We start from the raw sequence: 25,153 nt of genomic DNA on the forward strand, positions 1-25,153 counted from the left end.
AAATTTGATTTAGCTTTATTGTAACGTGTAATACCTATTTAACAACAGATTGCAATAACAAGAAGTTATTCAGTGGAGTGAACTCTGATTCTAGAATGCAATATGTTGTTGAGTGAAGATATAGGATGATACTGGAGGTCCCTGTTGTGAACAAAAATCACAAGGCTCAAAGATCAATCTTAGTAGGAATGCTACAAGAATTCACATTGTGAATGAGGTAAAAGTCTTTTTGCAAATTTCAAAAATAGCTGGAACAATAGATAATAAGTAAATTCCAAAATGAAAGAGCACATAGGCAGATACTGTTAACAAAATGTATCAGCATTAATGTATCTACCAAGTAGACCCAACATCACAGAAAAGGAACACCCCCATCAACAACAGCATACTAATCAAAGCAAAGAACTCCAGATGATGGTGATGATTACTTTCCAAAACCACTTCTGTACCTCTCCCCCCAACCCATATCATTCTTCCCAAGAAGGACTGAAGAGTTGATCTTAGGACCTAAAGGAAAATTGGAAAGGTGAACACAACACCAGAGAAAATGGGCAGAAATGAGGCAACTGAAAAAATAGCAATTCTAATTGTACCACTCACACTTTCATGTTATAAGTATGTAATTCAGACTAGTAGTATTAGTGCTAATATAATCGTACTATTTCCTGCAATCCGATTAGTTAAAACTTTATCAAATAATCTAAAAATTGATGTTGTAGCATTGCAAATTCAGATTAAATAATTATGTGCAAATTTAATGATTATCCTAAATAGTCTAATATCATGACATCACAAAGAAGTGGCAATGGTTCAAGCAGGTATTTCTCTGCAAAATTTGTGATTTCTGGTCAATTCCTGGTAATGGTCACCTCTGAAAAGGTTTTGGCTTTTTTGGCTGTATCCAGCAGCTTAAGAGGTTGCTTAACTTCAGAGCTTAACTGTTCCCAGTTGTCTGTCTTCAAGCTGTTCTACAGTAATGTAGTAATGGCAGGTATGAAGCCTTCCAGCTCTGGAATCTTCAACTGGTACAGAACACTGAATATACGCTCCACCAGGCACTTCTCTTCACCAGTATGGAATACTGTTAATATATCAGCCTCATCCACTGCTCACCACATTGTGTTATTATAGATTAATAAATAAAGTTTGGCTTCTCTGCTTTTATCACCAAGACTCTCCACGACATAAGCTAAGGACTTCTGAAGTTGTGTAACTGGTTTTTTGGTGAAGACTAGGGCCAGCAATTTTGCTCTACTGGCTACAGGAGAATGGCAATTTCCCTCCTACAGAACTACTCTAGAATTTAACAATTTGACATTAAATTTCCTCCTTCCAACTGAAGTGCAAAACAAATTTCTTTTAGCCTTGTATTCTGTAAATTAATTATAAAATAAGAAATGTATACCTAGCAAACTTGATACTTTTGTATACTATTTTCTTCTGAGAATGGGAGTCAGAGGATAAACAGCATCTGACAAATAGTCACAGTACATAACACACTACTACAATAATAATGACCAAGATATAAAGACCTATACTGGCTAGAATGGGTGAAAATAAATGAGTACCTTACCTGTTGAACGGTAGAATTTCCTCCATTTAAGATGGCAATCCCTAGCTTTAGGGTAGCTGCAACCATTGGCCCCATCTCACCTTAAAATTATTTTAAAATATAATTTTAGATCATATTTTAAAACAGGAATGTTCTATTAACTCATCTGTACAATGACTTAAATGGTAATTTATCAGGAGAGGCCTTTTTGGTGTTTTTGTAAAACAGACCTATTTTTCTTTCATGATCTCTACTGTGACTTAGTATCTTCCTGAGTGCCTACAGATGGAGTGTAATATATACACAGCACACAAAAGAAGCAAAACATAGGTGAGGAAGACCCGAGCTCAATTAATATAAATCATGTTTCATTCGCTAGAGTCGATTTAAGGCTGGGTGCACAATTTTAAGTTAGCTTTTAAGCTTAACAGTGTGTCCCTTCTGCATGCAACTCTAAATACTGTTTTTGCATTTCTTCAGAAAATGACAGTGATCCAAAGCATTTAGTTACAGTAACTGAAATTTGCAAACAGTAGTTTTTAAAACATTGCTACTCTAGAAACAAATCTAGACAATGAAACCATCAACACTTTGAATAAGATGGTGGCTCAGGGAAAAAAGCATCATTTATACTTCTGAAATGTTTTACCAAAGTACACCAATAAAGTAGATATTTGGGGAGTGAGGAGGAAAAAAAAGAAAAAACCACCAAAGTCTACACCTACTTCAGAACTATATATACCTAAAATTTGGGGACCTTTTTGTCCTGCTAAAGCTATGAACTTTTTCACACTTCCTCTCAAACTTCACTAGAAAAATAGTAACAATAATAACAGTGATTATTATTATTATCATCATCAACAACGATGACAAAAATAGAAATAACAATAATAACCCCATGAGAATTACTCATTATACTTTTCTGGATTAGCTGTCAATAATTTTTGAAACTGTTGGTGCATTTTGAAAGCAAACCTTAGCGGCAAACATCTGCAGGTTTTGCCCAGTAAGAATTGCAAGATAACTAGAAGTAAGGTTTAATTCGTAATTTACACAACAAAACATTACCTTTACTAGCACTGATTGTCTGCAGAACCATCTCAGCAGCACCCCGGTCATGTAGTCTGGCTTGTTGATACAGAAGTTTTTGCTTTTCCATTTCTTTTTCCTGAATAAAAATTCCAGTCATTTAAGATGAGGACTTCAGTTACTATCAGTTCTCCAAAGGTTTTTGGTTTTCTCTTAGTATATGGGCTCTATGGCAACATCATGGACCATTTCAATACATACAGTGCTACTGAACAGATATTTAACATGTTCAAGTAATATTCTCCCTTTGGTATTTTTCTTTAATATGCTTTTAGCAGTTTATCTGAAAAGAGTAATCTCAATTGTAAATCATCAGGTAAGTCCAAACCCCATGTTCATTATATATAGACTGCAAACATCAAACTTGCACTTTTGTGCCGTGTTTTTGTGCAACAGTTTATACTCTTAATATATCTTCTATAGTGAGACCATAACTTCATACTGCTCAGTATGTGGCTCTTGAGTTGCAAGTTGTTGCTGAATACCAGAGTAACAGAAGCATCTCAGATTTTTTTCAAAACATCTCATTATATTACAATACAGATTGCCCACCCTAACAACAGAATATTTGAAAGAATACACTGTGCTTTTATATTTTGCATTCTCTAGCGGCAACAAACAATACTGCATGGCGTTGCTTGAGCAATGGTGAAGTTTGTTCTTTATAATTTAAACTACTACTGAAAACATAAAGAAGAACATAAAGAGCAAACATAAAGGCACAGTTAATTCCAGATGAGCTTGAACTTTCACCAAGTTAATTGAAGTTTACTGGAGAATTGAGGATGACTAAGCAGTATAAGTTGCAAAATGGAAGTTGCATAGAGCCCTATGACAGTGAGTCCATCGGATGGCGTGGTAAAAAGCTTAGTCAAAAAGAACATGACACAATCAGTTAGTATCATGTCCAAAAACACAACGCCCAAAAAATGTATGACCTAAAAGCAGGAATAGCTGCAGCAGAAGTAGCCAGAATGACAGCTTTGCTGCCATAAACTTTCCATCCAAGTTACAGAAAAAAGACATTGGAAGATGGAAGAGGTTTAAAAAATGAAGGCTTGCTAAATAGAGAGTATGAATAATAAATTAAAAAAGAAGAGGTAAAAAAGAGAAATATGTTCAAATGAATGAAAAAGAAACCTTTAACTCAAAAGCAAACCAACACAGACATTTATGCTGTTACCAGAGAGTTCTCGCCGAGGCTGGCAAATTTGTTTCTTAAATCTTTGATAATATCGTGCTGCGGAAACAAAATTCATCAGGGTTTTTTTTTCACACTATTAGCTCTGCTGTGGTTAAATTGTATCTTTCTTTTTCCTTAAGTTATGTGATAAATCTAGATGGAGGCACAAAAAGGAAAAAAAAAAATATGGCAGCTTTGCTTCATATTTAGCCATGCTAAGGTTTGAAAGTTTTTGCCTTCATGTTTAAACCTCTTCCTGGGAGTTCAACAAAAACAAAACAGAAACATACACACACACACACACACACACACACACACACACACAACACACGCACAAACCACCAGAAAATCATGACATCACAGGTTCAATATAGCTACAATAAAATATTTTCCTTTGCTTCAGATGCCACTGAAAATTGCTCAGTGTTTCTTGTTTAAAAACCTTTTCTTATTTCGTTACTTTTAGTTTTAGACCCAACAATCTTTCATTTTTCTTCCATTGCAACATTTATTATTCACTTTTGTTCACAAGCCTAACATCAGCTAGACTACTTTCATTGCACAATATTGTTTTAATAAGTTTATAAGAATGCTTATATGCTTATAGTGACAATGTGTCTGCATAATCTAGAGACTAAAAGAACAGGTATGGCCACTTCTCGCAATGGTACTACAGAAGAACAGTGGAAACAGGCATTGCCAAACAGCCTGAAGTGTGAAGAGTGGCATTTTCCATGGAATCAAGTGGTGTAGGTAACCAGTAACAAAGTAACAAACAAAACAGCAACAACAAATCCACCACAAACATGTCTTCCAAAAGCAACCATTCCTTTGATTACAGCTCCCAAAGATCATGGTTCCTTCTTCTGCTTGGCAATGCTTTTTCACTGTTGCCTTCTCCATGCAATGTTAATACATATGTATGTATATGTATCTGATGGTAGCGCTGACATAAGTGGACCACCCATTGCATAGAAAGCATACTAAATTAACGGAGCTGCTTGCTGGTCAAGGTATCCCCATTTCTCTAAGATGTGCTTACTGTTAACACTGTCATCTGTGCTACCAGCACAGTTTTTTGCACTTTATAATGCTTGCCAGTTGATATTAAGAAAACTACAAAAATTAATAGCCAGTGGTTTGAATTTTCTGTCATTCACAAACCCATCCCAACAGTAAAAATACTTCATACTAAATGACAGTTTTAAAGTAACTCACCAGAATTTTAAAAAGAAACCTCAAAGAAAACTAAGTCTATTTTATCTTGGGTGCTTTCCATTTATATGGGAAAAAGCTGACCCCTTAGAAATATATGTGCATGTATTCCCACATTACAGACTTTCTCCAGCAACCTAACAAACCAAGGAAACTTTTTCATCATACTGTTTGAAAACAGACACTCAAACATTTTCTACTTTGTGTTTGGTTTTTGGTTTTTTTGTTTTGGTTTTGTTACAAGCAGCCCTATGCCAAAAATACATGTTGGGCAACCCACAATTTTTGTCTTGAATATGTAGTCAAACAACTTGCAAGAACAAAATAGGAACTTTAACGGACAAGTGCACCACTGAAATTCTTTAAGAATGATTTTTGGACTCTCCCTTGGATCTAAGCCATGTCAAGAGGTTTGTTTGCTGTTACCACTAAGCTCCAGCCATAAAGGACAGGCTTCTACTTCTTCCTTCTTCTATTTCCTACTTCTACGGATTGTTGTTGTTTTGGTTTTTTTTAATATGAAATTGTGAAATAGTTAAAGAGTAAACAGAATAAACAAAAAGATGGAAAGGGAAGAAACTACTTTCAACTCAACTATTCTAAGATGAACGCTTCTCCTTTGAGTTATCTTCATATTTTATACTTTTCATGACCTCTGTTTAGTCCAGAGAAGAAATCCTATTAGACAGGTCTTACATTGGCAAAACATCTGTTAATCTCAGTGTATTCATGAGTACAAGCTATGTATTAAAATACAACACCAAGTACTCAAGCAGAATCTTTCTACATATTTTTATATATATATATATCATATATATTAAGCCTTTGAGCTCAATACATGCTGGTTGATGATCTATAAATAAAGTTGAATTATACCTACATCCCTCATTTTGGACTTCACCAGCTCTAAAAAGAGTATACACAAAATGAAAACATAATGCATTATAATTTCAAAAGATTAAATATATGGGATTTCAAGAGTGTTAGAGGAGTTTATTTTATCAAATACACTTTCCATATTACTTAAAGAAATATTTCAATCCCTGCACTTTTACATTCATATTTCTGCTTCTGCTGAATGTCTCACCCCCAAAAGATTTTTTTGAAATTAGAAATTAATTTTTAACTATTAATAAAGTTATCCATTATTAATACACCTCACTGGAATTATCCTTTCTATACTGAATTCTGTCATATCCAGATTATCATACAACAAAAGGAACTCTTTAAAGTACAGATAGCAAGTTAAAAGAACAAGTTAAACAGGAAATTTAGAGGCTACTAAACTGCTAGCTTATAAAATAATTAAAATACAATTACTCTCAAAAGTTAATTTCATAATAAATGAATGGCCACTCTAAAGCTATTTCTCTGCTATCTGCTGTGTTGTTCTATGTAATCTCCCATAGTTTAGAAATACTGATGTGTCTCAATGCCAGGCATCTATAAAGCCTTCTGCCATTTGATATTATTTCCATGATACAAGTAAATACATCTGAAAATGTCTGAAAGTGGTGTCTAATTATCATCACTAAAAATGACAAGTAGGACAACCTTTCAGTTTTAAGCTGGGTGACAAATTTGACATATTGGAAATAGCTGATATAGGTGTCTAACTCTCCACAGGAATAATTAAAAAAAAGGGTAATGGATTATTTTGAAGACTTCACTATGACTGGTATTAAATCAGTTAACTGGAGTGGAACATCTTATGTACCAGCATAGATTTGGTAAGATTATTACATAATTACTGCATTAAATGAACAAAGAACCTGAAAGCTACAAATGGTCACCCAATCATTGCAATGTATTTGTTCTTCAAAATATCTCACTCCTTTACCCCAGGACTGCCAAAGGCCCTGCCTTACATAGATCCCAACCAGTTCTGTCGTGCTACAGCAGCGAAGCATGGAGCGCCAGCTGGTGTTTGAGCTGAAAGACAGGGCAGATGGATGCCTGGGAGTATTCTTGAAAACTACCAGACTAATGTTGCTAAAAGCAGCAGAAAAAAAGTGTAGTGGGAAGAGATGCTGATAAACACAGCAGATGGGAAGCAGCCAAAGGAAGCAAGGAAAGATCTTAATGAATAGCCTTCAGTCATCATTTATCACTAAGACCCTGAACTGAAACTTGAAAAGAAGAGCCTGGGTATGTTATTCACTTTGTAGAAAAGAGATTCTTTGCAAGACTTTTGCTGCACATTTCCCATACTCAATGGGAGATTATTCATACAGCCCAAAACTGATAGGCCAGATAGGCCAGAAACTGAGACACAGCTGACCTTAAAATAAAGACTGTATTAATGGCATTGATCCTATGCTATTGATATCATAAACTAGATTGTGGGGAATCAAAACTCTGCAACAAGTAGGAGCAAATGAGGAGTGAAGGGCTGACTGCCTAGTGGAGGACACCATAAATTCTCTAACTGAATTAAAGACTCTTTTTATTTTTGCATAGAATTGAAAAAACAGACAGTGATGGAAATAGGGTGGTGGGGAACACAAGAAGGAAAAAGAAAGAAGGTCCTGGCATTAACAAATAGCATAATATCAACACCATCAGTATGGAAGAAAGAACAAAAGAACTCTACTCTCCTTATGACAAGATGTAAAAACTGATCAAATCTCAACCATAGGCTTGTGTTTTTATAATAGATATATAAATAACTTATCCTGTAGTTGTGGATAGTGAAACCACGTATTAGGTTGCATCCATTCCATTATGTATAGGAAAAACTAATGAGAAACACATTTTTGCATACTAATTGGAATGCTTAATTCCTAAGAATTGATACATTGATCAAGGAATTAGCTGGATGGCCGCACTCAAAGAGTTCAAGTCAATGGCTCAATGTCCAAGTGGCAAGCAGTGACGAGTCATGTTCCTTGTGAGTTGGTACTGGGATCGGTACTATTTAACAACTTTGTTGGTGATGTGGATGGTGGGATTGAGTGCACCGTCAGCAAGTTTGCCAATGACACCAAGCTGTGTCACTTGGACAACACACTGGAGGAAACGGATGCCATCCAAAGGGACCTGCGTAGGATTAAGTGGGCCTCTGCGAAGTGGGGTCTCATGAAATTCAAGCAGGCCAAGTTCAAGGTCCTGTACCTGGGTCAGGGCAATCCCAAACACTAATACAGTCTGAGCAGAGAATAATTTGAGAGCAGCCCTGAGGAGAAGGACTTGGGAGTGTTGGTGAATGAGAAGCTTAACGTAAGTCAGCAATGTGCACTTGCAGCCCAGAAAGCCAACTCCATCCTGGGCTGCAAAAAAACAAGCGTGGCCAGCAGGTCAAGAAAAGTGATTTTTCCCCTCTACTCTGCTCTTGTGAAACCCCCACCTGGAGTACTATGCCCAGCTCTGGGACGCCCATCATAAGAAGGATGTGGACTACTTGGAGCGAGTCTAGAGGAGAGCCATGAAGAGGAGGGTTGGAGCACCTCTCCTATGAGGACGGGCTGATGCAGTTGGGGTTGTTCAGCCTGGAGAAGAGAACCATACAGCAGCCTTCCAGTACCTAAAGGGGGCCTAAAGAAAAGGTGGAGAAGGACTTCATCAGAGAGTGTAGTAATAGGATAAGGGGTAACAGTTTTGAACTGAACGAGGGCAGATTTAGATTAGATATTGGTAAGAAATTCTTTACTGTGAGGGTGATGAAACACTGGAACAGGTTGCCCAGAGAAGTTGTGGATGCCACATCCCCAGAAGTGTTCAAGGCCAGGTTGGATGGGGCTTTGAGCAACCTGGTCTAGTGGAAGGTGTCCCTGCCTATGGCCAGGGGTTTGGAACTCAATGATCTTTAAGGTCCCTTCCAATGCAAACCATTCTATGATTCTATGAGTCTGACCTTAATTCCTAGCATTCTTTACTGAAAATAGTTATTGTAAATACATGGTATATGGTCACTCCATTTATGCAAGCTTTGTGACAGTGAGATAATAATGACCATTTCCAATGGGCTAGAGCCTTAAAACCTTGCATTATTTGTATGTACTCAAACTTGCAAGTCCTTCTGTACCTGAGATAAGTGATAGCACAACGTATCATTTTGACAAAAATTTAGTGAGTATAAAAGTCTATCAAGAAAGTTGCTACCAGTAAGAGGCATGAAGAAAACTGACACAGGAAGCTCTCTCTCTCTTTTCTTTTCTTGCAGTGAAGACACAATTTAAACCTATTATATTAAAAAGATGAGCTACGTTTTGATTCATTTTTTTGAGTTCCCATCCTACACACAGAGCATATTAATATGCAGGAAATCAGTACAGTTAGTGACTCAAATGCAGAAACCAATTTGCATTCAGCCAGTGAAACACTTGTATTGGAAAGAATTTCCGATCAGATAGAATCAAGTGGGACACTGATGCCAACTCTACAGGGAGTCAATTGAGCGTCTGTTCAGTATGATAGAGAGTTAACCTAGAGACAAAGGGCAAGGAGCAAAGATAATCATAATAATTCAAAGCAAATACTAGCAGGCAAATGTAGACAGGCACATAGTAATGTACAGACAACTTTATTGCGGGTTTACATTGCGACCTCCCTAATGCCCACACAGTGATCCCAATACAAATTATTTGTACAAAAATGAAACTACCCTGCATGAGATATGGGCATGAAAATTGCCGATAAAATACACTTGCCATTTTTATCACATTTTAAGCTTGCCCAAGAATCTCCGTCGCTCTGACTGAAAAGATTCAGGACTTCAAACATCACATATTTTTAAAGTCTAGAGGAGCAATAGGGTTTTATTGTCATAGAAACTGAACAGTCAAGTCTTTTCACATGCATCCAGACCATGGAATAAAAGAACTGCCTTCAACATTGGACTCGGAGTTAGATTGACAAAGAGAAACACATAAATGCGCACATGCACACACACGCACAGCTGGTATATATGGTCTCACATCTTTACAACTATTTCCTGACATGCCTGAAGCAAGAAAGGATTATTTATGGTTGTGTTTTTTCCCCTTTTAAAACACTTCTCACTCAACAAGACAGAAAATTTTCAATGGAGCATACAGCCTTTAGTGTATGATAAATGCTGTGATTCTGTGAAAAAGGTAGGCAGTGATAGATAGATAGATTTGAATAGATGAATTAATGGAAGAAAAAAAGAAGGAATTATACTATTAGATTGCTTACCTACTTCCTTTGGGGTTTTGTAATATGTACTTTTTGTTCAAGGCAATTACAATACCTCTTAAACACTTTTTGTGAGGCTACACCTTTATCATATGAAGGTGGAAGAAATCTGTGCAAACTTTTGAAAGAGTAAAAGTAAAGTTGATCCTGGGATACATCTTCTCTTTCCACAGCTGTATGGGAACCTTTCTCTTGTGCACTGAATGTTAACAGAAGTGCTAGCAATCAAAACACCCAAACCATTTTGCTTTTTTCAACGGAGATGGTCATAATTGTTCCTCATATTGCCACAGGCAACAAACTTTGAAGGCACTGACTGGAGTTTGCCCATCAGCTAAATCTGCACATTCCCATTCCCAATCTCAAGCAAGTCATCTCTACTTCTTGCAGCTGGCATCAGCCACAACACAAATCACTATATTGAAACACTTCAGAAGCAAAAACTAGCTACCCCCCACACCATACCTCCTCTGAGAACATCAACCTTGCAGGGCTATCAGCAAGCAGCCTGAGTCAACAGCGGGAACTGAGACTTCTACTTGCATGAAGCGGGCAAGTAGGCTGGTGCTTAAGCCATGGGACACCTTTTAAAAACAAATTGTGAGACTTGCACGATAAGACACAAAAGATTGTTAAGAAATTGAGTCAATTAAAAAGACTTACATTGTGAAATTTCAGAGCTATTGGCTCTATGCTTTTAGAGAAAACATGGAACAACTAGGAATCATTTCTGGTATGAAGTAGCTATGGAGTTTCTACCAAATACTATCCCAGTGAAGGCTAAGAACTCAGTCTATTCCAAAGGATCCGAATACCAGACAAATGGTATTACAATTGATGCTCTCTCGGTGACAAATGTTTGAAACAAAATTCTACTTCTAAAATTTCTGACTGTATCAGAAATGCATGTCTGCCAAGACAGAGAAAAAAGTCCAACTGCTTTCCCTTAAGAGCCAGATAAGTGACTTGAATCATTAAAATTAAGTTATAACCAGAAAGAAGATAACTGATGCACAAAAGGCAAGAACAGCAAAACAATATGAACAAGCCAAATGACAGTTTTCCCCAAAATGGCAACATAATTTTATATGACATATTTTATATAACCAATTCTTGGAGTCTTTAAAAAGAGTTTGTGCACAAGAAGGGTTTGTTAGAGATGTCATGCTGAAACTGAAATCTTAAAAATGTTTTCAAGACCCTTTATTTGAACTTATCCAAGATGTTGGGCCTAAAAGTCACAAAATTAGACCCAGACAAATACACACATATTTTTTTGTTTTACCTTGCTGCGTTGTGATCCTGTCACCTTAAGGAAGGGCAAGGACAAGAAGTGAAATAGCAATAAGAAAAAGAAGTCCAAAATTGTTTTTCTGCAGGTGACTGACCAAATACATACACAAAATTGTCTTTTGAACAGATTAATACATTATTTGAACATATATGTTTCATAGCTACAGAAAAAAACCCAATAAGAAACAAATGAATGGGATCTTCCCTCAAAAGATAAAGTTGAATGCTGAACAAGGAACCCATTATAACTTAGGTAAGGAGCACTAATAAATCCTTTACTGATAAATTTGTTCATTCACCTCAATGACTTCCTATTTATAAATTTTCACATCTATAAGCATAAGACTTTTGATATCTAATAAGCATGCATGGGCCAACTAAAAAAAACATTATAATAATACATATTGTTTAATCAATGAAAACTCAGACATTGCATTTCCAGGAAAAAACAAAACAAAACAAAAAGCACTGACATTTGTATTCATACTTAGATATTTACCAAGAAACATAAACTTATATATTGGGTACATTAGTCGTAACTCAACAGGACTAGAACTTCTGAGTGACTAAAAAGAATTTGGTATTGGTATTCTTTCTGATTTCTGCATATAGCCCAATAGCACTGAATTATTTAAGTACGTATTGCCTATCTTACGCAGCATCATGTAGAAAACATACAGAACATCTGATGTATAAGAAATGGTGGGAGTAAAAGTAAATATGCTCCAAACTACCCCTCAAAAATCAAAACATCACAGGTAATTTTATATCCAATCAATCAGTATATTTGAGAAAAAAAATAAGAAATAATAAAAGCATGTATTTCATGCTTCCGTGTTTTATTAAATACATTAAATATAAGTACTAAGTGATTTTAAAAAATATAATACAACTTTTAAATGCCAGAATTATAACATGCTAAAATATATTAAAATCTTAAAATATGAACAAGCTAATTCACTTAGTGCCCCTCAGAACAGACAAATTTCTTGTAAACTCCATTTTAATAATGGAAAAAGAGAGAGAGCCCAGAGCAAACACATTACAAGGCCTCATCTCTTTTAATCAACTCATATAAGCGTGTTTCCTTATACAGTGATGACCACTCAAATCTCAACTGTAAGCAACAATAAATATAGATTTCCAATTCTCAATGTAAGAAGAAGTGGATGAAAAAAACTCACCTTTTACTAAGAAGCACTAACATATATGTGAACATAAAAATACTGTATAAATTACTGGTACTGAATGTAAATGACTACTGCAAAAAGCAGTATTATATGCTGTACAAGATACAGCCTGGTATTTATTCCAAAATAAGTTTCTATCCATAATATTTCTCCCCAATGACTAAAAAGTTAAAGTCAATCAGATAAGCATGTAAGATCTGTTAAATTACTCTCTCTATAATATTATATTATTTGATACTACAGATGTCTTTGTTTTACTATTATGAATCTGGTGACTCATATCTGCCAATCCAGCTTCTGACATGCAGTTCACTGGTATAATAAGCTGCAGTAAGCCATGAACCAAGAAACTTAAATGGCAGTTGAAAGCTATGAAATAATGTCTAATATGACAAGAAAGACAAAACAGAAGTATAATCTTACTTCAAAACTCTTCACTTCTTCTTCACCATCATCATCATCTTCATCATGGCAGCTCTGACATAACATAGAAAGAAAACATTTACTGATTAGTGTGGGGGGAGCTAAGCCTTAGTTCACTTTACACACAATTTCTATTGTTCTTCTTCATTAATTTTATTAAAACAGAAAAGATGCAAAAGATAGCAAAAAACTTACCTTTGCCATAATGTCAGCATAAGCCATATACAGGAAATCTTCTTCCAATTTACTGGTTAATATAGAGAGAAAAGTGAAATTGAGGAAGATTAGCACCTTTATAGTAGAATTGGAGATCAAAAATATTTTTAAGCACCATAAAAATCTTTTTAAAGAATTTTTATGTTCATAATTAATTTAAAAAGCCTGTTTGGAAAGTGACGATTTGATCAACTAATACAAACGGAAAAGTAAAGCCAGCTACAAAGTTCCCAGAAATTCATAAACACTTTCCAATGAACAGAACAGTTAATTTTGCCATTATACCTAGAATATATTTCACATTCAGAATACAACTGTCAATAGGGAACACAGATAGAAGAGCAAGGCGTAGTAAATCTTGAACACAGAATCCATAACTGTGAAAAAATGCATAGGGACATCTGTTTGTATCTAGAAAACTCCTTACATCTCATTATCAGTCATATTAAAATCTCTTTACACACCACAGGCTAGAGAGGTTTCAGTGTTAACTCAAACTCACTGTATCTACATATGCACGTTTTGGCCTAGTCTAAACAATCTCACTTGAACAGAGACATGTATAACTTCAAGTACAGGAATCTGAAAATCTGCACACACTCTGCAGTCTCTCACACCATCCCTACCATTTTTCAGTTAAGGCTGTTCGACTGAATAGCAGAATAAGTTGATGTAAAGGATCAACTCTTTTAACGCTTTCATCTTCTTCCGGTGGTTCCTCCCCAGGTTTCTTTAGGGAAAAAAGATTTTAAAAGTATATTCAATTATCTATACTGAAAAATGTTTTACTCTGTGCAAATTATTAAACATTAAATACTCACACATGTAATTTTGAGTTGGACAACGAGGAGGAAACAATTTCCAAGCAAAGTATGAAAAGCCTGAATCCTGACTGTGTTTATGACCATGAAGACTTACAAAGATGATACCATTTGCAAAGCTTTGGATTTCCTCACCTCATAAAAATTAACCCTCTTCTCCAGATTCTGAAAATAACTTCCATCTTTTGCTGCTTTTACCCAGAATGAGTGGTGACCAGATGCCATTATTTGCTATTATATTGTCTCTTCCTCTCTATGTTAACAAGCTTCATTAGCTAAAAATTAGAATCCTCTGTTCCAAGTCTTAAGCAGGTATAATGTTAACTAAGGAACTCTGAGAGGCTTTGAGGGAGCAGAAATCACCAATAGTTCTAGACAGAAGGAGCTATATCTACCAAAACCAGTAATGCTGGCAGGATGTAGAATTTTAGAAGACAACAAATCAATAATATATTAAAAATATTACATATCATTCAAAATATTGTATGTGCCTGTTTCAAATACATTCCTGTGGGAATGCTTATAGATCTCTATGTGTACTACACTTCATATATGCCTATGAAGTCTACCTTTTCCATTTAGTTGTACCAAATATGACTACTTGCAGCTGAGAATTCACTGTAATTGACATAGATGCAGGATTGTTTCACATCCCAGTCTATGATAGACATTCAAGGTTCATTTCACATTTTGCAATATGTAACAATATTTTCAGTATCAATAACAAGATCTGTACATTGCAAATTGTAACTTTAGTTATATCTCACCATTACTGAGGTCTTCCCCTGCTCTTTATTTCAATTTCATTTAGGAGTCTGACCGTTCACTTTAATTAAATGGCAGCATTCTATGCTTGGTAATGTTATCAACCAGAATATCTCTCTAATGTTATCAAAACTGATGAAGCAAATGGGCAGAAGTTGTGTTAATGTTTAACACAAGTTATTAGTTTTTATAGATTTAATTCAAATTAAATGGAGAATCAAATTCACCAAGGACTGAGTTAAGTAGAACTCATTATTAAAGCATAGTGTGAACACTAGATCCAAATGATTTTCTGACATTTCTGGGAAATAAGCATTCCTAATCTTCAATGTTTTGAGACATTTGTCCTATAGTTATTTAAGCGTAAAATAAAAAGCTTTACCTGAACACACCATAAGAGGATAAAACAAACACATTGAGTAAATTTTAGTTCCCATTTCTAAATGTTGAAGATTTAAGATTTAATTTTATAGCATCTAATTAGTAAATTTCCATTAAACATATTTTTCTTATAAATTTTAATGTTCAGCAATGCCGACCAATAAAACTAATCAATAATTTTATCACATAAGCTTAAGTGTTCATGTAACTTATGTAATTAAAACAGAAGCATTTTCACTATTAGTAAAGAGAGTGTTGAATATCCTATAACTTTAGTATCAAACACAAAAAAAAATCTAATTCTCTTAGAGGCTTGCCCTGTTGTAGCAGAATTAAGAATCAGCCAAATTAAGCTCCTCAAATAGGACTTGTGTATACTTTTTTTTTTTTTAATATAGAGGCAGAAGAAAAAGTGCCCCATTTGTATAGTAGACTTAAGGAAAGAAGATTCAGGGAACAAAACTTCAAGTTTAGTGCAGTCCTCTGCTTTAAGGGATGCAAGCACTCATCTTCTACACCCCAGAAACAGCCCTTACTACAGGTCTATAAATTGCCTGGACCTGGCAAAGTAAGGAAGGAGGTAGGTTTTACTGCATTTCTTCTTTTAAATTATTTTCACTTAGCAGAAAAGAGAGTTCAAGATTTTCAGTACTGAGAAAGAACATACTACGGCACACAACATTATAGTTTACTCACTAGAGAGACTTACAGGACAGGAAGTCTTGGTTAAGCTTCTGGGCCCTGGATTGTTCCAGTTTGCTATCTAATAAGTGAACAGTTCAGAGACCTCAGACAATCCTTCAAGCATACATTAGAGAACTCAAGGCTCCTGCTTTGTACCCTTCTAGACAAGCTCTGCCAGCACAGCCTGGGCTGTGATTCCATCTTGACAGTCCTATAGATCTTAAATTCCTTGCTAGACCAGGGTACTGTTTCTCCATGACGGACAGAGAACCTTCACCATCATCACCACCATATTTTTCACGAAGCCCACACAACCGTCTCTGTCAGCTCCACAGACCTGAACAGTGGAACCTCAAACTCTAAACCCTCCAGGAGAGTGCTCCAAAGCAGCAAGAATTTGATAGAAATTTATTTGGAAGAAAGATAGAGTTTTGTTTGCTCTTTTGACCAAAAGAAAGCACTGGAGACACACTTACATGTATGCTTGAGGAAGTCCAAGGGAATGTCTGTAGTCCTTTACTAAAGGACTACAGCTAATCCAGTCCAATTCTGTCTTCTTCAAGACAGTTTTTCACATAAGCTACCTGCCACCAAGAAGTTTTTAATAAACTTATAGAGGGTAAGGAGACAACCCTTTATGTCAGAGTTAACTAAATGACCACGTTGGGTTATTTCTCCACACATATATACCTGCATATAGATACACATACACAGGCAAAGAGCTATGCTGTTCCACATCCTCACACTCTCAATTGCTAAAACAATTATTTTTTGGCAATGAACGAGTGTTATTTAAAACATTTGCAGAGTGTTGGGGTACATGAAGACACCAGTTTTAAAGGCTGTATATAAAGTGAGTATTGGCAGAAGTCTCTTGCTTTTTCACAATGCTCAATCATACAATAAGGATACCACAATAAATGAATTCTGCATGTGTGCAGGCAAAAATGAACTTCCATCATCTGCTTGTGTTGAGTTCATTGCTGCTGATCTTCCGTTCACTATTTTGATCCTTATTTTCAAAATTGTTTGCAACTTGGGTAGTTGGTTTTAAGCATAAACTTTAAACAGTAAAAGCAGTATTGCTTTCTTCTAATATCAATTTTCTAGTTAGCTTCCTCTCTCTATTGCAGAGAGTAGGCTCCCCTCACAATAAAAAGACTGACCTCAGATCGTGTTCTTTTCGCCCTCCCAGGGACTGAATAATTTCCTAGTGTTAGTTCTTACCCAACCCTCCATAGGACTACCTTTCTGAGAGACAATTATAAGGGATGGGGACACAAGGCTTTACTGAAAATCACTCTGGGGACTTACCAGGCTAAAGACACGACTCTAACACTTTACTGCTGGGAAAAATCTTCACCTCCCTGACCAACTATATAAGAGGAATCTTCTGCGAGACAGTCCCAGTGAACATCCTTTTCATGTTTGCTTCTGAGGGACTGATTAATCTAAGACTAGAATTCATCTAGCTTCACATTCTAACCTTTTGACTTCAATGGTTTTAATGTGGGTTATAAAGTCGTCAAATACATAAAGGTTAACTGCAAAGAAAGAAGAGAATAGACTGTTCTCCACAGGGCAGAAGATAAGACAGATATGAATGACAGCAACTAGCATATAATTTAGAAAAAAGTTTAAAAAGCTTTATAGAAGGTTATCAAAGCCCTGAAGCAGACTGCTTGAGGTGATTCTGGAGTCTCCATCACTTGTAATTTTTAACACCCGTCAGAGTGACTTGGTTATAGCTCATCCCTTTGGGTAGAGACAGTTTAGATGATATCTTATGCACCTCACAGACTTATTATTATACAAGAGGAATATTAATCCGTAATACATTCCCATGACCCTTTGCACCCAGACGTACTGCTAAGTCTTCTATCAGTTTGTCTTCAAAATAGTGTTCTTCTGTTTCAATCCAAGATTTATCATAGCCTTGGAGAAAGAGATTGACGGCTCGGTGCCTAGAAAGGGCAATTTAAAACAAAAGCTGTAAACCTTTATAGAGAAGATTTTGTCAATATGCATTTAATTTAGTTTGAAGAACCGCCCAGTCATTACAACTACCATTTAAAAGGAAAGCAAAATTTCTATGGTAAAACCTCCTGAAAGCACCTATTTTAAAAATTAAGTTTACATTAAAATGCTCTATTCAAAAAATGCTCTATTGTCAAATCAACTTGTAGAGCTGAAATTAAAATGTAATAATAATGATATTAGAAACAGATAAGAAATAGACCTTCAAAGAAATTTCATCACAGGTAAGAAATAAAAATAATTGCTTTGCTACACTAGTGAGTTTTATTTAAAATATAAAATATTTCCATAATTTTTATTTTAAATATTAAAATAAGAGCGATAGATAACAATTGTGTTGTGCTCAAATAAATGAAGTTTTTAATGTTCAGAATTAGACTTCCATATACAAAATAATAAACTAATTTTTTTGAAATTCCATGAAATTAAATCGATGATGAGGCTAGCGGAAATAGGGTAAGCCAATGGTGATTTTTACTGGTTTTTGGTTGTTTTCTTGACTGAATGCAAAATGGACTGCATGACAACCAATTCTCTATGAAGAATTTTATCAATCATCCAAGAGTTTATCAATTACTGGTTTACATGTTTTTCTTCCTTTTCATTTCACCAAATAGCGCTTACGAACATAAAGGTATTTCTGAAAGATAGAACAAATATAGGTCTTACCTTGGTAGATTATACAATGGTGCCATTCTAAAGCAGGCAACTACTGCTCTTTTCCTCTGTTTAGATAGCAGCTTATGCCACACTGCCTTTTTGGACCGCTGAGGATGCTCAACCTGTTGCATAAAATACATACAGAAAAATAAACAACGTGGCAATGTTCCTACTGTCCAGGCATAATAATAATAGAAATAATAATAAAAATGTGAGATAACAGATAAATCAAGTGGGAAGATAAAAGATTTATAGATGGGAAACAGTTTTCTAGGCAGAGTTCAAGTGGTTAGGCAAACTGTAGAATCAGAATTTAGAAAATAAACTTAAAAGCAAAAGTCTGCCTTTCCTTGTATGACATAGACATTCTCCTTTTTCACTTCATCCTAGTTCTTATATCTTTCAGATTGAATATTATCATAGTTGAGGTCATCTCTCAGGAAACTTTAACTTTTAATACAAAGACTCTTCATTCTTTCTGTCTTTTATATGTAACTCTCTTCATATATACAGGTAAATTGTACACCTCCACATTGCCTCAAACAATACATTTAAAGGAACTGTCTTAAATACAATTAATCTTTTATTTGTAATATTTACCATGACCAGCTACAATGGAAAGGAATTAACTTTAAAAATGAGAGACAGGCATGGAGACTTTCTTAGGACTAAATCCCTTCCATGAATCTGCATAGCTAGAATGAACATAAGATATTCACATAGAATGATATGGGGTTGGAAGGGACCTCTGGAGATCATCTAGTCCAACCCCCCTGCCAAAGCAGGTCCAGCTAGAGCAGGTTGCACAGGAACATGTCCAGGTAGGTTTTGAACGTCTCCAGAGATGAAGACCTCATCACCTCTCTGGGCAGCCCGTTCCAGTGCTCTGCCATCCTCAAAGTAAAGAAATTCCTCCTCATGTTTAGATAGAACTTCCTATGTACAAGTTTGTGCCCATTACCTCTTCCCCTGTCGCTGGGCACCACTGAAAAAAGACTGGCTCCATCCTCTTGACACCCACCCTCTAGGTATTTATAGGCATTGATCAGATTCCCCCTCATTCTTCTCTTTTCCAATTCCAAAACACTTCAACTACATTTCATAATATTACAGTTCTGTCTTCAGATACAGTCTTTTTCTGCATCTTGTCTCTACATTAACATGAGATGAAAATGAGTGTGCTCCATCCTCATCTTTTGGTCTTTAAGTTTCTTTTTTTCTACTTTCTATCCTTGATTTCAATCAGAAAAAAATTACTACTGTGGTCCAGAAGAGCAACTGCATGCAACAGTATATAGCCTGACTGGATAACTGGGAACTATGATTGCAGACTGTGCCACAGATCACTCCTTTCCCACAACCTATTCAGAATTTTTCTGATTAACTTCACAACTGCTCCATTAGATTATATCATTTGATTTATCCTAAAAAACCTTTGTAGAGATAAGGGGCCAGATATCTTTTGTAGTGGGTTGTCTGTTTGTTTGTAGGGGTTTTGTTGGTTTCTTTTATGGATAACTGTGCTAGTCGAATGGTATCTCCTCTGTCTCCCAATATCATCAAAGGGGTCAATATAATTTAGCATCTCTACCATGAAAGACTTGATAATTCTTCCTTGTAACAAAATAAAGTATTATGATGTTTATGTAGACTAAACATTCAATCCAAAGATAGTTATCCAAGAGGACATCTATAGTTTAGTAAAATACAAAAAATTATTCAGTTAAATGATAAACATTTAATTGAACAGACAAAAATACTGCCAAGCATTTAACAAAATGGATAAATTACACTTGTAAGATTAAAGTGACACTCTCAAACAAGTTCCTTCCAAAAGATAAAATATAAATGAAAAATATTTGTTAAGAAAAAGGATAGAAAAGCATTCACTGCAAACATATTTAAAGTCACAAAACAAAGTCAGCAGTAATAATTTGAAATCAAGCAAACCCAAATGTGAAAGTTAAATAATTAGTAATATCTTCACATCAACTATAAAACTCTCTATACTTTCCCAAAAGAAATAGCCTCGGCCTACGCAAGCAGATCTCTGAAAATAATAAAAACAAAGAAGTTAGCTTTGAATGGAAAGAAAATACAAAGAATGAAGTAATTTTTGCCAGTGCAATAAAGAAAGCATTCAGAGTATGTATTTATGGAGAACAGAGTATTTGTATATGGAGAGCAAAGGATTACTCAAGACTATCATAAAACCAGACCCAGTGCTCACCTATTCATTATTTTTAAAGACATTGAATTATCCATTTCTGTAACAAAAGCACCTGAGCACTTGTCTGCAGAAGGTAAGTAAAGTTGTGTAGCCAAACCTTTAAACAAATTGGTGCAAAGTACCCAGAATAAAAGCAACCAGCATTTATTTCACTATAAGTCATTGTTTGAGCCTGATCAGAAGGACTGATCTGAAATATCGATCTGGTATTGCAGGGAATCCATCCTATTTTATACTACAGTTATATTGTATATGTTGTGAGATCAATCCTATGACAGGACATGGAAAACACAGGAGTCATACCTTGGGTTTCACTCTCTTAAACAATTTCTCCAAACTACACAAGCTTAACAAATTTATATACGTGATGCCAAAATGCCAGAAATCAAGAGATTGTATATGCTGTTTAAACTCGAATACAAGAGTCAAATGTTAAATCATGCAATTCTGTACATGCTAATCAAATTCCCTTCAGCTCAGTTAACTTTGACAAAACCAGGGTAAAAGACATTTGCCCCCAATGTTCCTAGCTTTCCTCCACTCTTCTTTCTTTCTCACAGCCATGCTATATCTTTTCAAATCAATACCTGTTCTCCTGTCTCTCTTTCTCTCTAGTAGATACACCTATTCATATCAACAAATGTATGCAAGCAGTTTGCTGGATCAAGCAGTCATGCTAAAATTTCCAGATTATGAGGAATTTTCTGAATTTGAATGCTGGTTTAATTTTCTAAATGTATACATTCTTGCCCATATTCACACAAATCTCCGTATAGATTTTGTCAAGTGGACGTTCTTCTTACATTTTTTTTAACTAGTACATAGTAAATAGCTTTCTAAAGTCATCACTAGAGGAGTTGTGCATCAAATCATCTGACTGTCCTACTCCATACAGCTATAACATGCAGCTTCAAACCATATATTTATGTAGGCAGCTTTAAGCTTCTTGCTACTTCAGTAGATACTTCAGTAATTCAAGAATCTCAGCTGAGAAAAATACCCTGGAAAAAAGGCATTTTTTTAATAATTAAGTTGGTGTTTTACTCATATTTCATGGTCCATGGACAATTTAGTGATCACTTCCTGTCTAGCTGAGCTCCACCAGAAGCTAAAACATCGGTATCGCTTTCTTAGTTCTTTTCTAAATAATTGGTTGTTGGAGCTGCTACAAAGAACACTGTGTGATCAATATGACTGTGATATTGGATTACGAAACACAAGGCAAAACACATTAACAGTAGCCATTAAACAAAAGAAAAAAAAAAAATTGAACAGAGCAGGTGAAAGTACAAAGGAAAGGCTGAATACTTTTTTTTTTAGAATAAGAAGCAATAGAATTGGAAAAATGTGTCTAACCTGTTCCAGATGAAATAGTACATTAGCTATATCAAGGACCCTTTCCACAGTCTTCTCTGGATCTGAGGAATCTTCAGTCCTGTTTGGCAAATCTTTGTAAAGTGCCATCTGCCACCTAATGGCGGGATCCTCAAGCTGCAGGAGAAGATTACGCATGTCACCAAACCAAAATTTTCCAACCTCAGAGTCCAACAGTTTAATTAGTACAGAAACTGTTCCAAAGAAGCACTTTATATGGCTAACCCACATCTTTACATGGCTAACCCATCCAGTGTCCACTACATTGACCAGGAGAACAAAAGTAAAAACTGATTTGTGTAATGTTTCTTGAGAACTTCCCGAGGTCTAAAAGTCTAATAATCATACAAAGAGCAAATGATCATGGGCCAACAAATGGCACTGGCACCAGCAACAAAAATATTATTGAAGGAAAAGTAAGGAATATGAGGTGGACAGACATAAATTTTTACACTGGCTTTCCACTTATTAAATCAAACAACAATGAAATTATTGCTCTACTAGTTGGGATTACTTAGTTTTCAGTCATTGAAATTAGTCATATTAGTCTTATTTATGTCTACTTTTTTCATTTTAGTTTTTTTCCATTGTTAGAAGATCCTAATTTTACTGATTACTAGCTAAAAAATGAAAAGCTAATTTATTAAAAATTAATTCAAGATGCATTTGCTTATTAGCTTACAAATTATAAAATACTGCATGAAGCCAAATGTTCTTATTTTTCTCTTTACGGTATATTCCATTGCAGTGGTCTGTGATTCTATGTCTTACCATTAGAAATCTCTTTTTTTAATTCATTTTGTCTCTCTAGTGCCTCTGTTAATCAATACTGATTCTACACACTTTGCAATCTTTTTTGGTGCCAATGGCTCTGAAGAAAAATGCAATGTGCACCCCATTTTACTGAGAGCTGTGGCCAGTGATCATTCCTGATTGGGCAATTTAGGTTTAAGTCACACTGGCCTGGATTCATAGACCATTTCAGTACCTAAACCCTACAGATTCAAATAGGGCTAAAACTTAACACTTACTTTTCTAAAACATCTTTGTGGATCCAGATTTCAATTTCTGCCTAAAATGGGACAATAATGCTAATTCACCTCCACAAAACATCTTACGATACACAGTTTACTGAAGTTCCAGGAATGATTATAAACTTACACAGTCGCTCAATAATAGCTTATTACAACCTAGAAAGCCAGAATTGACAGCCATTTCTTCCATATTTCGGCTTTTCCATTTCTTAACAACTGTCACATCCACAGTCTTTGTCTGAGCATTTGACTGGATCATCATGAATGGATAGTCCACAAAAGACTTTTTAATCACAGATGGAGATGTCTTTTGATCTGAGGACTCCTCACATTCTATCAAGGTACAGCTTTTTTGTACAGGTAGTTTTCTAAGGGTATGAGTAGTTGACATTTCAAGGTGTGAATTAGCATGGCTGGAAGAAGATTTTGGTGACTTGAGCTTCATCCATGTCAAAATGAATGCAAGTTTCGTCATCAATTTCTTGAAACAAAAGGCTCGGTACTGAGTAACAGCATGCAGGCATGCAAGGAAAGGAAAGACAGAAACAGGGTGAAGACAAATGTAGACAAAGGTAGACAAATGCATGAAATAGACGCCACAACATTAATAGCTAAAGATTCAAAAGGATGATTCTCAAACAGTGCAGTTTTCCAAAGAGAAATCCAGATAAATTACATTTTTAGCTCTAACATGAATGACAGAACATGGTGTCTGTGAGAAGCAAAAGCGGTTAACAGAAAACACCATTTATTCGAAGAAAAAAATATTGCTATGGTTGGAAGAAAACCAGCCCTTCCTCTGCTTGGGAAGCCACCTTACACAAACAACATTTATACTGAGTTACATATTAACTCATAAAATTAAATAAGAATTTAAATTTATAAGACATTTGGCCTACATTCCTTTTATGTCTGACTCAACCAGACAAGAAGGGTAGTGTACACATATAGCACGATGTCATCATTTTTCTTAACAAGAAACATCCAAGTGTGTACTTCATTTAGTCATGATAGTGACTGAAGACTCATGACGAGAGAATTACAGAATAAATCATATTGTACTTTGTAAATAACTACTGAGTTTAACTATTTACATTATATTTTAAAACATTTAAGCTATATACTTAGGTTTCATGTGAACTCTAGAATATGTCAGTACTAAATGATTCATGAAAAGATGTATTTCAAGCCACTGAGAACAAACTACTTAGCAACATAACAATTCATAATAAAGATAATAAATACAATAATAAATTGAAGTTTTGAAGTTCTAGAAATGCTGTATTTTGTCCATAGTTGAGTGACTACTTTTCACATAGAGGTCAAAACCAGAGCTCTTCGAAGCTAGTAAAGCAAAATGTAGATAGCTGTAAAATGAAGCAAGCTACAACAGCTATTGAGCTTTGTTAGCTTCCTATTATGTGGTTTCCTTTCAGAATGTCATCTTCCACTGGGAATTCATTTTACAATTAGGAAAATCCAAAGTCACTGCTGAAAAGTTTACAACTGGAAAATCCGTCAATGTGTACTTTGGATTAGCTAAGATTACTTATTTCTTAATTATCAAGGCACTGTGAAATTTCATCAATATCAGAAGTTTAACAGTACTTTTATTCTCATGTGTTATAAACAGAGGAGGTCATATTGCTGAACAATAGCAAGCTTTTAACTGAAGCAAAGGAAGTTTCTGAAGAGAAAGTACAGGTCAAGGTATTAAGGAATACCATTACGCTAAGGCAACAAAGCAGTAACAGGCAGAAATCTCTTAATAGCACTGTGCAGAATGTAACCCTAAAGAAACGAAGTAGAAACTGAAGATGGAAGTATTTAAAACAGGAAGGCAAGTGCT

General features: G+C 35.3%; 1 protein-coding gene across 5 annotated transcripts in view; it reads right to left on the reverse strand.

The window, feature by feature from the left end:
* RYR2 (ryanodine receptor 2 (cardiac)) overlaps positions 1-25,153 on the reverse strand; it is a 408,602-nt gene that overhangs the window by 43,530 nt on the left and 339,919 nt on the right. For 2 of the 5 annotated variants that reach the window (XM_014950610.1, XM_014950609.1), the window contains 10 exons: positions 22,253-22,387; positions 20,681-20,716; positions 18,676-18,788; positions 17,837-17,933; positions 13,945-14,048; positions 13,298-13,349; positions 13,103-13,156; positions 11,482-11,505; positions 2,621-2,720; positions 1,574-1,653 (listed from right to left, as the gene is read on the reverse strand). In XM_014950610.1, coding sequence (XP_014806096.1) covers positions 1,574-1,653; positions 2,621-2,720; positions 11,482-11,505; positions 13,103-13,156; positions 13,298-13,349; positions 13,945-14,048; positions 17,837-17,933; positions 18,676-18,788; positions 20,681-20,716; positions 22,253-22,387 — 795 coding nt within the window. The remainder of the gene's footprint in view (positions 1-1,573; positions 1,654-2,620; positions 2,721-11,481; positions 11,506-13,102; positions 13,157-13,297; positions 13,350-13,944; positions 14,049-17,836; positions 17,934-18,675; positions 18,789-20,680; positions 20,717-22,252; positions 22,388-25,153) is intronic. The other 3 variants (XM_014950612.1, XM_014950611.1, XM_014950613.1) reach the window with 3 other exon arrangements.

The sequence above is a fragment of the Calidris pugnax genome, unplaced genomic scaffold (genome assembly GCF_001431845.1).
Source record: "Calidris pugnax isolate Ruff unplaced genomic scaffold, ASM143184v1 scaffold24, whole genome shotgun sequence".
Lineage (NCBI taxonomy): Eukaryota > Metazoa > Chordata > Aves > Charadriiformes > Scolopacidae > Calidris > Calidris pugnax.